This window comes from Talpa europaea, assembly GCF_964194135.1.
Source record: "Talpa europaea genome assembly, chromosome: 7".
NCBI lineage: Eukaryota > Metazoa > Chordata > Mammalia > Eulipotyphla > Talpidae > Talpa > Talpa europaea.
The window spans coordinates 82,176,008-82,190,907 of NC_140074.1; the positions used below are offsets into that span (position 1 = coordinate 82,176,008).

General features: G+C 38.1%; 1 protein-coding gene across 4 annotated transcripts in view; it reads right to left on the reverse strand.

Moving 5' to 3' along the window:
* Nucleotides 1–14,900, reverse strand: part of NF1 (neurofibromin 1) — a gene marked incomplete at both ends in the record, with an annotated part of 273,922 nt that overhangs the window by 13,830 nt on the left and 245,192 nt on the right. For all 4 annotated transcript variants that reach the window (XM_084237353.1, XM_084237352.1, XM_084237351.1 and 1 more), the window contains 6 exons: nucleotides 798–898; nucleotides 1,086–1,216; nucleotides 1,614–1,736; nucleotides 11,582–11,739; nucleotides 13,196–13,331; nucleotides 14,305–14,436. In XM_084237353.1, the coding sequence (XP_084093479.1) occupies nucleotides 798–898; nucleotides 1,086–1,216; nucleotides 1,614–1,736; nucleotides 11,582–11,739; nucleotides 13,196–13,331; nucleotides 14,305–14,436 (781 nt within the window). The remainder of the gene's footprint in view (nucleotides 1–797; nucleotides 899–1,085; nucleotides 1,217–1,613; nucleotides 1,737–11,581; nucleotides 11,740–13,195; nucleotides 13,332–14,304; nucleotides 14,437–14,900) is intronic.

Genomic DNA, 14,900 nt, shown 5'->3' on the forward strand with positions numbered 1-14,900 from the left:
AAAAATAAACAAGAAACAACTACATAAAATTCTGAAACTTTAGTATGAAATTAAATAAAAATAAGGAAATGACACTACATAGCAGGCAGACAGTAGGAATAAAATTTCCCAAGTTTCTTTGGATCATTTAGATTTCAACACTTTGAAGCTACTATGATTTTAGCCCTACTTGGGAGATGAATTTTATTTTAAACTCAGTTATGGATAAATACAAAATTTCTACTGAAAAACGAGTCAAAATAGGTATGCTGATTTAAATACAGCAGTCTAATAGTTTACTCCAAAGTGAGGAAAGGAACAAGGCTTATCATGAGACACTTAAATTCAACAATAAAAAAATGTTTTTCTTAATAGGCCCAAACTAGGCTTAGTCCCCATTAAGCCCATTGTTTCTAACCACACCATCTCATTCCCCTCTGTATAACCAATCAACACTACGGATTCTTTTTTTTTTTTTTAATACAAAAACCGGGGTACAGGTCAGATGTGCAAGAGGGTGAGAGAATTCACCAGACACAGAGCGGGGAACAGAACAGGCAGACTGACTGAAATACACTGCTTAGGGGAGCAGCAGGTGAGACAGGAGAGGTCTGCGCAGCCATTTGGGTATCTCGGCGGCCAGTGGGGATTGAACCAGCACTGAAGAGGCTGCAGATAGCTTCACAGCGCTGCACTCAACTGCCTATGCCACCAGGGAGGCCCAACACTACTGATTCTTTTGCTAAGTTTTAAAAAGCATTTGACTTCAAGATAGATGCTGAAGTTAATTATTAAGAAAAGTAAAAGGAGATACTTACACAACAGGAAAAACTTTGGGGAAAACAACGCTGGCTTCTGCTAAGTATTCATAAAGAATTCGTTGATCAAACTCATCTGTGGTGTATTTTACCAGTGTAGCCTGCCAAGATGCAAAAAAAGCATACAAAAAGAAATTTTTATTTTGTAACCAAATTGTTAATTGTTTTGGGAAGAAGCAGAAGATGGCGTTTCTTCCACGTTTTAATAGTTAAGGGCCTCCTAAGAGTAAATTGGAATAAAAACTTGAAGGGGGGGGAAAAACCCTCAAAAAAGCAAAAAAACCTTACTAGAACGGTAAGAAGAAGTGCTTGGATCTTCGGATCAGTAAGTACTTCTTCATCCAAGAGAACATTCGATTCAGAAACAGAAACTTTACGTAAATGTGGATGCTGTTGTGATGAGGAAATCCTTTGAGTTTCTGCAGTAAGATATGGAGTAACATGATCAGCTGTATTAACTGAATATGCACACTGGATATTACTTCACCTAACATATTTTAATGTTAAAATTTAATAGCATTTTGATAGAGACTTAAAATATCAACATAAACACCATAAAGAATTACTACTGACCTATATGGATTTTTTGGCTAGCTACTTACAATGTTATTTATCATATATTTGATTTTTTTTACACAGGTTTTTAGGATAATGGTCATTTTAAGGACTGTAAAGCTTACCATTTGATAAGATTGAAAATCTTTCTGTATTTCATCCTAAAGATTGTAAGAAATGGCTGGAAAGCAAATATGACTTTAATGTACTCTCCCACCTTATTTTCAATGATCTAGATCAATTATTAACTTTGATTCTCACCCATTTCATAATCAGTTTCTGCTACTCTCCTCATTTTGGGGGGTGTTGTGATCCCTGATTCCATTTCTTGCCTTTTAGGAGCCTTTGTGTCTGAGATCAAGTGATCAAAACTTTTCCTTGTTCCTATAAACAAAAGTTACAGAATATGGAAGTTCATTAACCACAGTGTCTGTGAATAGGAACATACTAAAAAGAAAATGTATGGACATAAAGTGGTTAAGATTTCACTTATGGACACCAAGAAAGCTCAAACATGTCTCTGGGGCACAATTCCTCTTCTTTATGTTCCTTCTTCTTATGGAATTTTAGTCTCAATGACTTTTGTTTCAGGACAGGATGTACCTTATTGGTTCAAATTAAACTGAGATTACATTCACTACACTGGGGATAAACCAAACTCCACCAAAAGTACAATAGTTGATAATAAATACCGGGTATGCACTGTCCAGTAGCAAAAATCAACTCTGCCTGAATTAAGAAATTCTGCTGGTGCCAAGTCACTGTTGTTATGAGGAATTTTCAAATGCAGACAAAAAAAGAGATCTTTGAAAAAAATATCTGCATACTTAAAAGTGCTAAACAGATACACTAGAAGATGCTTCAAAAAATAGGAAGAGGTAGCATCTTCCATTTGCCTTTGAGTTACTCTAAGTAGGCAGTACACTAACATGAACTATCTTTCCTTTATTAAAGTATTAAAGCTGGATTACTTGGAACCAATATATTTCTTTATATTCTAAGAATATTTCTCTTATTTTTCTTGGTGCAGCTCAAAGAACAATTCTGGAATACTTTTAATACTTTTAACAGCACCATTTTTAAAAAGAGAGATACAAAATGTCAACTGAATGATTGAGAAGAAGGTTTTACTAACTTCAAACATTAATACTAATATTCGCAATAGTCACAATTACGAAGACCAAATAATTTAACAGTCCCAAAGGATCCAGTCCAACCTCTTTATTTCACACACTTTTAAACTGAAGAGACAATGAGCAGTAAGTGGTTAGTCTGAAGTCACATGGCTAGGAGTCCAGCTTATGACCAGACCAGAGTTAAAAACTCAAATTTTAGGAAACTCAAATTTCCTAAAAACCATTGCTGCTTTCTATAGGACAGCAATCTCTACATTTAGTTTTTCTGTCTTTCTCACTCTTCCTTTTCATTTTACTCTTCATTGTTCCTGGGAGATCTCCTTCCACTTCCATGGAGTCAACTATTGATTCTAATTGTGTCTTCAACAATTCTAAATGGGTCACTTGTTTACCTTTCTCTTCTAGAGGTGCACACATGTCTTTGCTTTTTATCTCAGAGATATGCACTCCTAGAATCCTGAAGGGCTATCAATATACCAACCAATCTAAATTTATTCTCTATTGTAAGTATATTTAGTCCCAATCTCTATGAGTGGAATCACTATGCAGCCAGTTGTTGAAATCAGAAACTTCTGACATCCTTTACCACCTTCTCCCTCCCCACCTGCTCCCATTTCTGCTCCCTTCAGAAATAATCTATCCCAAGTCTTTATTCCTCTTCTTTCTCCACTATTCCTCTCTTAGTGCGGGCATACACCATATTTTACTTGAACTGCTGTATCAAATTCTTAAATGATCCTCTTGCCAAAAATTTTTCCTATTTCTCTACAATGTTGACAAAAAAACTTTCCTAAAAACAGAATTTGGTAACATCTCTACCCCACTTAAATTTCTTCTAGGTACAAGATAAGGTTAAATTCTTTTATCACGGCACACAAACTCTTCCACAATCTAGTTCCAATCTAATCCTTCTACAGACTCATTTTCTACCTAATTGCTTTTTCTTTCTTTCTTTTTTTTTTTTTTAAGATTTATTTATTTATGCATACAACAGCTGGGGTGTAGGCTAGAGGTGCAGGGGCGGGGAGAGAAGGAAGAGGGTGAGAGGATTCACTGAAGACAGAGTGGGGAGCAGAACAGGCAGACCGACTGAAATACACTACATGAGGGGAGCAGCGGGCAAGACAGGAGAGGTCTGCTGTGCCATATGGGTTAGCGCCCAGGCCAAGATTCCAAGTTGTGCTGCAGTGGCTGCTGATAGCTTCATAGTGCTGAGACTTAACCCCTTGTGCCATCAGGGAGGCACCCCCAATTGTTTATTCTGACTTTTCCTTATTCATATTATTCCCCCTATTTCTTGCATGCATGCATTCCTTATCCTGTGTCTGTCTGCCTGAAAATCAAGTATTAAATCATCAAGTCCCAGTTCAAACATTACTTCCTCTCTGCAGCTTTTCCTAATTTCTTCAGACTCTGTTTCTTTCATATATTTAAAGACAAATTACTTAAAGGCACCTGGGGAATGCTTTTGTGATCAGATGATTATAGGTCTCAGTCACCAGACTGTGAGCTCTTCAAGGTAGAAACCATGACTTTTTCATCTAGCACTGGGGTTGAACAAATTTATCATCACCTTTTCTCTGAAGTTAGTTTTTCATTTACAACTTCATTAACAAGAAAATTCAGAATTACAAAACATTAAGTAACCAGAAAACTCCTAGACTACTTAGGACAAAGTGTAAACAGAAAGGAACTCAAACAAAAGGTAACAGACCCATGTGACAAGTAACAGTGATTACTATTCATGGTTCCAATTTCTTTCATGAATTACTGGCAGGTTATTCATTTGACACTTCATTGTCCACTGATTTCCTTATGAACACAATATTTATTTTCCCAATGTCTAACGATACTTAAGATATGCCTGCATGGATAACTGAAACACACGGAGCCATTCAGACTGTTGGTGAGTGAACTAATCCCGAAGTACTCAAGTAACAAAACTTCAGTTATTGTGAATTTGCTCTTTCTCTCTGTGAGGTGGATCAGTGGACTCAGGCACTTTCAGTTCTTGAAGGAGGAAAGGATCTCACAGTATTTTGGGTATAGTTCTTATTGACAGTTGGTATAACTAAGCAAACTTAAGAATCAAATGTTCTTAAGGTTAAAAAAAACCAGTAATTGGAAGGAGATAGGCGGAGCAACATGGCGGCGAGGAGACGCTGCGAGTAAGATCTCCCATTAAAAAAAGTTAATAGGGAGGAAAAGCGGCAGGTCCCAGTGAGAACTGGGACACGGAAGATAAACGGACGACTCCAGCAAACTGCCCGAAGAAGAAAGTGGCCATAAAAGAGGACCAGAAGGGAGGAAAGTGCAGAACCCTGCTCCCCTCCCCCGCCCACAGAGGCGGCACTTTCCGACCAGCAGAGAGGAGGAAAACAACAAACTAAAAGGCCAACAAGAACAAACTACGCAGCAAGCGGGACTGTGAGTGGAAAGGAACTATTTCAGCCACCACACCCCGTGAACGGAGCTGTGGAGAATCCTGCAGGATCCGCCGCGGAGGTGCGCTCCAAGCGCCATTAAAGAGATACCCCGCCCAGGAGGAGGCCAGCACCAGCACATAGCCCCTGGCACCCAGTAAGCTTGCTCGGAAAAGCGGCGCGCTGGAAAACCATACGCGGATCAGGATTGGGATTGCGCGGGAAAAGTGGCGCGCTGGAAAAGCAGACACGGATCGGGATTGCGCGGAAAAGCAGCGCAGACCGGAATCGGGATCCTGCGGAAAAGCAGTGCGGTTGAAAAGCAAACGCGCGGGAGGCCCTCACTGAGTGAGCAGAAACCAGGCGCCCAGGCACGGGAGCCGGATTCAAAAGGCGCCATTCCCGCGCCACTGAACTGGGCTACAGCCCGCGTCCTGGAACTGAGGGCTTTGGAACTGAGACCCGGGGCATGAAATTAGGGGCGTGGGTTCCCCACGATGGTGGGGCACAAGGCAGACACAGCACCCCAAAGCCGTTGAGGTTTACCCTACCATTCCCGCTCTGTTCCCTGTCCCACGGGGTGGAAAATCAGCTCCCCAAGGGCTCTAGGAGAGATCTCTGGCGCCACCTAGCGACTTGAAGCCAGCAGAGGCTCCTGGAGGAGCCAGTGGCTGGGGAGTTAGCCCACGACGGGGCCCTTCCGACCAGTAGTCTGAGCCCACAGGGGGAGCGAGCACCCACAGCCGGGGCAGACCAGGCGCGCAGAAGAGTGTGCCTGAGACCGGACGCGCAGGGAGTGTGTCCCACATCACCATTTTAGAACAGGGACATTTCTTCAGTAAAGAAGGCTTCCTCAGGAGCCAGAGGTGAGCAGGGGAAGTTCGCCCACGCCAGACCCCCTCTGGCCTGCAGTCCAAGCCCAGAGGGGGAGCAGGAACCCACCGCCGGGGCAGACCAGGCGCACAGGGGAGTGTGTCCTCACATCGGCATTTTAGAACAGGGACCTTTCTCCAGTAAAGACTGCTTGAAACTGACATATGGCTCCAGGAGGAACCAGAGGGGAGCAGAGAAGCTCACCCAAGATGCCGGCCAGTCCCAACAACACACTGTCCCAACGCATACGGCAAATTAGAAAACAGACAGTAGGGAGTAGAAGAACCACACGCAACCTAGCAACTCCCCAGGGAAAAAGCACACCACAAAAAGAAAACCAGCCCCCAGACTGCAACGACAGTAACTTGGAAGAACTTCTAAGCCTTCCAGAAAGAGAATTTAAAATTGCCGTGATTAAAAAACTGACAGAAGTCATAAAGGAAAACAATGATAAGGGAAAAATAATCAACGATCAGAAGAATGCAATCGAGTCCCTAGAGAGGGAAAACAATGGTCACAAGAATGAAATTGAGTCCCTAAAGAGGGAAGTAAAAGAAATGCAGGAGATCAAAGAATTAATGGAAGAACTAAAGAATTCTGGGAAAAGCAATGAAAGCAGAATAGATGAAATGGAAGAACGAATAAGTACTCTTGAAGACACAGAAATAAAAAGAACCAAAACAGAAAAGGAAAGAGAAGTACGAAGGAAAAAGAACGAAGAAAGACTTCGGGAACTATCTGACTCCATGAGGAAAGGAAATATAAGAGTTATAGGAATACCAGAAGGAGAGGAGAGAGATGTAGGAACAGAGAAAATATTCAAAGAGATAATTGAAGAGAACTTCCCAAATGTGAAGAAGGAGCTGAAAATTGATATACAAGAAGCAAGAAGAACTCCAAACTTCCACGATGAAAGGAAAAATACAGCAAGACATATAATAGTAAAGCTCCCAAGAATCCAGGACAAGGAAAAAATAATGAAGCTGGCAAGAGGGAAGAAACAGATAACATTCAAAGGAAAGCCAATCAGGCTGACATCAGACTTCTCTGAAGAAACACTACGGGCAAGGAGAGAGTGGAGGGACATAGTCAACAGACTCCAAGAAAACAGATGCCAACCAAGAATACTCTATCCCGCAAAGCTCTCCTTCCTCTTTGAAGAAAGAATATGGACCTTCCCAGACAAACAGAAACTCCGGAATTTCATTACAACTAAACCCCCACTCCAAAAAATACTACAAGGAGTCCTAAAGCCAGAACCTCAGAGGGACGAATAACAATGAAAGAAGGACAAAAAAAAAAAGTTATTAAAAGAATAAATAAATAAAATCAAAGGAAAGAAAATCACAATGGCAAATACAGATGCTAACATATCAATATTATCTCTAAATGTAAATGGACTAAACTCTTCAATAAAAAGACACAGAGTTGCAGCCTGGATTAAGAAACAAAACCCAACCTTTTGCTGTCTCCAGGAAACACATTTAGCTACAAAAGATAAAAATAGGCTCAAAGTTAAAGGATGGAAAACAATCCTACAAGCAAATGGACCAAAAAAGAAAGCAGGAACAGCTATACTTATATCAGATAAAACAGATTTCAAACTCAAAAAGATAAAAAGAGACCCCAATGGTCACTACATTATGATCAAGGGGACAATAATTCAAGAAGAAATAACACTCATTAACATATACTCACCAAACGAAGGAGCACCAAAATATATCAGACAACTGTTGTCCTCTCTGAAAACAGACATCAGAGAAAACACATACGTAGTGGGAGACCTCAACACACCACTATCAACAATGGATAGATCAACAAGACAAAAAATAAGTAAAGAAACCAAAGCTCTAAATAAGGACCTAGAGCAATTGGGCTTAACAGACATCTATAGAACACTAAACCCGAAAAAACGGAGTACACATTTTTCTCAAGCGCACACGGATCATTCTCCAGGATCGATCACATACTGGGGCACAAGACAAACATCAACAGATACACCAAGATTGAAATCATATCAACCATCTTTTCTGACCATGAAGGCATCAAACTAGAAATAAACCATAAAAAGAAGGCAAGGAACTTTCCTACCTCATGGAGATTAAAAACCACACTACTGGAAGACCACTGGACTAATGAGGAGATCAAAGAAGAAATTAAAAAATTCTTTGAATTGAACGACAAGGAGGACACCAATATCCTAAATGTATGGGATGCAGCAAAAGCAGTAATAAGAGGAAAATATATAGCAATAGAAACTCACATCAAGAAACAAGAAAGAACTCAAAGAAACAACCTAATCTCGAAGCTCAAAGATCTAGAAAAAGAACAACAAAAAAACCCCAAAACCAGTAGAAGAAAAGATAATAATAAAAACCAAAGCAGAAATACATGAAATTGAAACTAAAAAAACAATCCAAAAGATCAATGAAACCAAGAGCTGGTTCTTTGAAAAAAATCAATAAAATAGACAAACCCCTAGCCAGGCTCACAAAGGAAAAAAAGGAGAAAGCACAAATAAACAGGATCATCAATGAAAGAGGAGAAATCACAACGGACACAGCAGAAATCAAAAGAATAATCAGTAACTACTATGAACAGTTATATGGAAACAAGTTCAACAATCTAGAGGAGATGGACAAATTCCTACAACTCTACAATCACCCAAAGCTAGATAAAGAAGAAATAGAACACCTAAACAGACCAATTACAAGCAGCGAAATTGAAATGGTAATCAAAAACCTCCCCAAAAACAAAAGCCCAGGACCTGATGGATTTACAAATGAATTCTACCAAACATTCAGAGGCGAATTAGTGCCTATCCTTCACAAACTCTTCCAAAAAATTGAGAAGGAAGGGACAATACCAAACACGTTCTATGAAGACAACATTACACTAATACCAAAACCGAACAAGGACAACACAAAAAAGGAAAACTACAGGCCAATCTCCCTAATGAACACTGATGCAAAAATCCTCAATAAAATTTTAGCTATCAGAATCCAACAATGTATCCATAAGATAATTCACCACGACCAAGTAGGATTCATTCCAGGGACACAAGGATGGTTTAACATCCGAAAATCAATCAACGTTATCCAACACATCAACAAAAAGAAATATAAAAACCATATGATAATATCAATAGATGCTGAGAAAGCTTTCGACAAAGTGCAACACCCATTCATGATAAAAGCCCTTGAAATTCTTGGGATACAAGGAACATACCTCAACATCATAAAGGCCATCTATGACAAGCCAACAGCCAGTATCATTCTCAATGGTGAAAAGCTGAAAGCAATTCCATTAAGATCTGGAACAAGACAAGGATGTCCACTCTCACCACTGCTTTTCAATATAATACTGGAAGTCCTAGCCAGAGCAATAAGACAAGAGAAAGACATCCAAGGAATCCAAATAGGAAAAGAAGAAGTCAAGCTATCACTATTTGCAGATGATATGATAATATACATAGAGAACCCCAAAAACTCCACAGAAAAACTAATTCAACTCATCAATCAGTTCAGTAAAGTGGCAGGATACAAAATCAACACGCAAAAGTCAGTAGCCTTCCTATACACAAACAATAAATCTGAAGAAGAAGAAATCAAAAAAACCATCCCTTTTTTTATTGAAACAAAAAAAATCAAATATTTGGGAATAAATCTAACAAAAGAGGTAAAGGACCTATACAAAGAAAACTATAAAACACTGTTAAAAGAAATAGAAGAAGACACAAAGAAATGGAAAGACATCCCCTGCTCATGGATTGGAAGAATAAACATTATTAAAATGGCCATCCTTCCAAAAGCAATATACAGATTCAATGCTATTCCAATCAAAATTTCAATGTCATTCTTCAAAGAAATAGAACAATTATTGATGAAATTCATATGGAATCACAAAAAACCCCGAATAGCCAAAGCTCTCCTGAAAAAAAAAGAAGGGAATGGAGGCATCACACTCCCAGACTTCAAACTCTACTACAAAGCCATAATCATCAAAACTGCATGGTATTGGAACAAGAACAGACATACAGACCAATGGAATCGAATAGAAAATCCAGAAATAAACCCACAGATTTATGGTCAACTAATATTTGACAAAGGAGCAAAGACTATGCATTGGAGCAAAGAAAGTTTGTTCAATAAATGGTGCTGGGAAAACTGGGTCGCCACATGCAAAAGAATGAAGCTTGACCTCTACCTCACACCATACACAAAAATCAACTCAAAATGGATTAAAGAACTAGACATAAGACCTGAAACCATAAAATATATAGAAGGAAATATAGGCGAAACACTATGTGATTTGCACATCAAAGACATCTTTACAGACACATCACCCAAAGCAGTGATAGTGAAGGCAAAGATAAACAGCTGGGACTACATCAAATTAAAGAGCTTCTGCACAGCAAAAGAGACAATAACAAAAACAAAGAGAAACCCCACCAACTGGGAGAACATTTTTGCACCCAACGCTAATGATAAAGGACTGATCACAAAAATCTGCAAAGAGCTGATGAGACTCAACAACAACAAAGAAAATTATCCAGTCAAAAAATGGGCAGAAGAGCTAAAAAGAAACTTCTCTGAGGAGGAAATGCAAATGGCCAACAGGCATATGAAAAAATGTTCAACATCACTTGTCATCAGGGAAATGCAAATCAAAACTACCATGAGATACCATCTTACACCAGTGAGAATGGCACATATTAAAAAAACTAGCAACAACAAATGTTGGCGAGGGTGTGGAGAAAAAGGAACTCTTCTGCACTGTTGGTGGGAGTGCAAACTGGTCCAACCACTGTGGAGAGCTGTGTGGAGATTTCTGGACCTACTAAACATAGAGCTTCCATATGATCCAGCAATTCCACTCCTAGGTATTTACCCAAAGGACACAGAAACATCAATTCCAAAGAACACCTGCACCCCTATGTTTATAGCAGCACTGTTTACAATAGCTAAGCTTTGGAAACAACCCAAATGCCCAAAAATAGATGACTGGATCAAGAAGATGTGGTACATATATACCATGGAATATTACTCAGCATTCAAAAAAGATAAACACATGCAATTTGCAGTAACATGGATGGTGCTGGAAGGGATCATGCTCAGTGAAATAAGCCAGAAAGAAAAAGAAAATTACCGGATGGTCTCACTCATAGCAGGAATCTAGAAAACTTAAATAAGGGACCAGGAAAATGATTAACTATAAGAAAGTGAAAATCAAAATCAACAAAAAACTATGAACCAGAGACACTTTTAGGGGGGCGGGAGGGGAGGGATTGGGGTCAGAATGGGGGGGGCTGCAATTGTATGGGGAATATAAAAAATAAAATTTATTATTTATAAAAAAAAAAAAACCAGTAATTGAAAAATCTTACCTTTTTGTCTTTAAAAGAAAAGATGGCAAACAATATTATTTGCAGCTTCATAGCATATTGGTAACTTTGGGACCTATATATCTTGAAAGGGCCTGCACCTAAGTGCAGCAAAACTCTTCCTTTCTCATGTATATCTAATGTCTTTCCTATTCCATTTTCCCATTGCTTGGCCAATGCAGAACAAAACAAGGAGAGCTACCATATTTTGTCTAAGAATCAGAATAAAACTATTTTAAGTTCTCATTCTCATTCCTCTATCTTTAAATGATATAGCTTAACTGAGCTATCAAATTCTCTTCTAATTGGCATTAAAAAATCATTAAAAAACATCAAATAATTTTCAAGAGTGAAAACGTTTGAGAATTTAAAAAATAAATTCTAAAAAGTTCAGCATGAATTAGGTAAACTAACCAAGTAACTTCTTAGTGTTGGCCTGAGAAGGCTGTCCCATGTCCAAACTCATGGATTTTCTGGCTCGAGGACTGGTTTGGCCCACATTTGGATAGGTGGCTGCAAGGTACCCTTCAGAACCTTTGGGAGAGGACCATGGCTGATTCTCCTTTAGTGTCCTGAGATATTTAAAGAATTCAGAAGAATTAATTAGCATGGTGACAAATATAACTACTGTTTGTCCCTCCCAAGTGGCTGTCTTATTTCCCATCGACAGCAATCAGTTAATTTTAAACTGCACTTTTCTTTAAAAAGATTTATTTATTTATTTACACAAGCACTAGGTACAGTCAGAAGTGAGGGAGGGTGAGAGAACCCACCAGAGCCAGAGCGGGGAACAGAACAGGCAGAATGATGAAATACACTGCTGAGGGGAACAGCGGGCTTGGCAGGAGAGGTCTGCGCGCCATGTGGGACCTTCGCCGGCGGCCGGGGATTGAACAGGTGCTCCAGAAGCTGCGGGCAGCTTCGCAGCCCAGCGTTCAGCAGCTGCGCCAATGGGGAGGCCCTAAACTGCACTTTAAAGGACTTTAAGGTGCAAACTCTTAACATATCCCCAGGAAGTATCAACTTTCTTATCATGGTATCTGACATGTACACATCAAATGCTACACAGAATTGTGCTGAATTAATTTCTCAATCAGGAAAGTCAAGTCTAAATAGACAATCATATTCTTGATTTAACAACTAAGAAAATCAATCTTAATTTATATGTTGATTGGGGAATAGAGGCAAATTCGCTTTCTCCATTTCATAATGAAAAGGGGTGTATCTCAAAGAAATACAATCATAGGAATGATGGAAGAGTAAGATTATAGAAAACCAAGTATGCATGGATAGTTTTTGTATACATTGTTAAAATATTAGTGGAACATTATAGAACACTTTTCATCAAAAAGTAAGATGCTGATAAATTAAATATCAGCTCTATAAATACAAGATTACTTTTTTCTCTTCAATACTGTGCCTAAAACTTACACTTTCATTTAATTGAAAAAAATATAAAAATTCTCAAATGATGTCATTTTCATGTAATTTCTCCATATTATAGTAAAAAACACACTATCCAAAATCATATAACAGTAGACCTAATTTAATTATCTTATTACCTAAACCTTGCTATTGAAAACCTTTTAATAATGTTCATGGCTCTATGAAAAATACAAGGAATGTGCTGGCACATATATTTTTTCAAATCTGAATAAGGTTAGCTTTCTATAATTAAGCATGTTATTTGCTTTAATTTCATGCTGTTTTTCCCAATGCTCTTTCCTGCAATCCAGTATTCTCAAGATCATCTCTTTTCATTATTTAACTGGTTTGTGCTTAAAAGAGGCAAACTAACATTAACATTAGCACATTAGGCCCAAAGAACAGCAACTTTCTTACTACCAGCCCACATAAAATACTATAGACATTTATAAAATGAGTTTTGATTTACATACCATTTTTAGATTATATTTAGATTTCCTTTTCTATTACCTATTGGATTACTCTATTGCTTGTATCCACACAAGCATGCAAAATTGAAACCTGATTATAATTATGTAATTGTGGGAGAATAAGTCCACGTACCTATAGCTAGGGTCACCATGATGAAGGGGATATGTATCCATAGGGACATTTTCCATTGAAATATCAGTAAGAAGAAGAGACTTTCTATGTTTTAGGCTACAGCGACTTCGAACCTCTTCAGACACTGTGAGCAACGCTAAAAGAGAAAATAAGGCAGATTAAAAAAGTTAACAGATCACAAGTGTGACTTAAAACAGGATATACTTCTTACAAGTTTCTGGAGAGGGTAACAGCTGTTAAACATGCATGTAAAGAGTCCTAGAAAGTATGAAGTTTAAGGATATGTAACAGAACAGATGTATTTATCTTAAAGGGTTTATGGTCTATTCTGAAGACTGTACACAAATATGAAATATACAAAGAAATTTAATGAGTACCTTATATTTGTCAAGTGTTTTCATGTACATTTGACCTCAACAAACACAAAAAGAAGGTAGGGCAGGTAATATGAAGTCCATTTCTTAGATAAGGAAAAATACTCTGATATGTTAAATGATATGCCAAAGTGTAAATGATCAAATAAAAAAGAGGTCACAAAATGTTAAACTGGAAATAAGTACTTTCCACCAGACAATTATGTTCAAGAACTATATTACACTAAGTACTAAGTGTAGAAACACAAATCAGGTAAGAACAAATAGGAAAGGTTTAATGGAAAGGTGGAGATGGGGCAGACATGGCAGATGAAACAGATGGCATTCCCAGAAGATGGCAATAGGTGAGCCAAAAATAGACGAACCCACTTGGAGAAGTAATAAAAAACAAAGCTTATACATTTAGAGAAAGAAGACAGAATAAGGAGGGCTTCTTAAGGGCCCAGGATGTAAGGCTGAAATGTTCATATTTTATGACAGATAACTGAGAACTACCGCAGTGTCTTGAACCAAAGATGAAAAAAGGAACACATTTCAGATTTTAATGCAAGTATTTTCATAAGCAAAACTGTTTTGGTAAAACTTTCAAAATGTTAACAACCACTACAGGACTGAACCATGAACTCCTTACCCTGCCAAGCAACCAGCTGAAGAGACTCATAGGTCTTTGTATCCTTTTGGGCAGTCCTTAGATATAGATGTGCTAAGATTAATTTTGTCAATTTGTGTTTTTACCTGCTAAGTAAGCCACGCTCTGTGTATTCACCTCAAATTTGTCACAATTTCTATGTTTGTTAACCAGAGTTAGTAGTGTATGCAAAATTCTAACTGTTCTTGCAACAATGGCAGGTGAAGGATGCCTGTACCCTACAAAAAATAAAAACAAACAAGTTAATTCATTCTTTCATCAAATAGTTGTTGAGTTATTACTCTGTAACTAGCTATTCTGCCTTCTATGAATAGTCGTTTGGAAAGGTAAAACATGTGAATAGTTAATTATATATAAAAGTAAGTACCAAAATGTGAAGAATAATGTTCTCTGGAACACTAAGGAAAATTAAGAAGAGATGATGGTGTTTCAGATCTTTCATTCCCTAAAGCAGTGCAGAGATTTTAAAAATACCTATATATTGGCATTTACCTTACTTATCTTTTGAAAGTAGGGTTCTATGCTTAAAAACTTTTTTAATTAAAGAAAAAAACAACAATGACATAGGATCTCAGAGCCCAAAGAATATGGTTGGTTAGAGAAAAAGTCTGATCTTTGGACAATTTTTAATCACTGATACTTTATTTTAAAACAGGGGATTTAAATACTGAAAATATCTGGT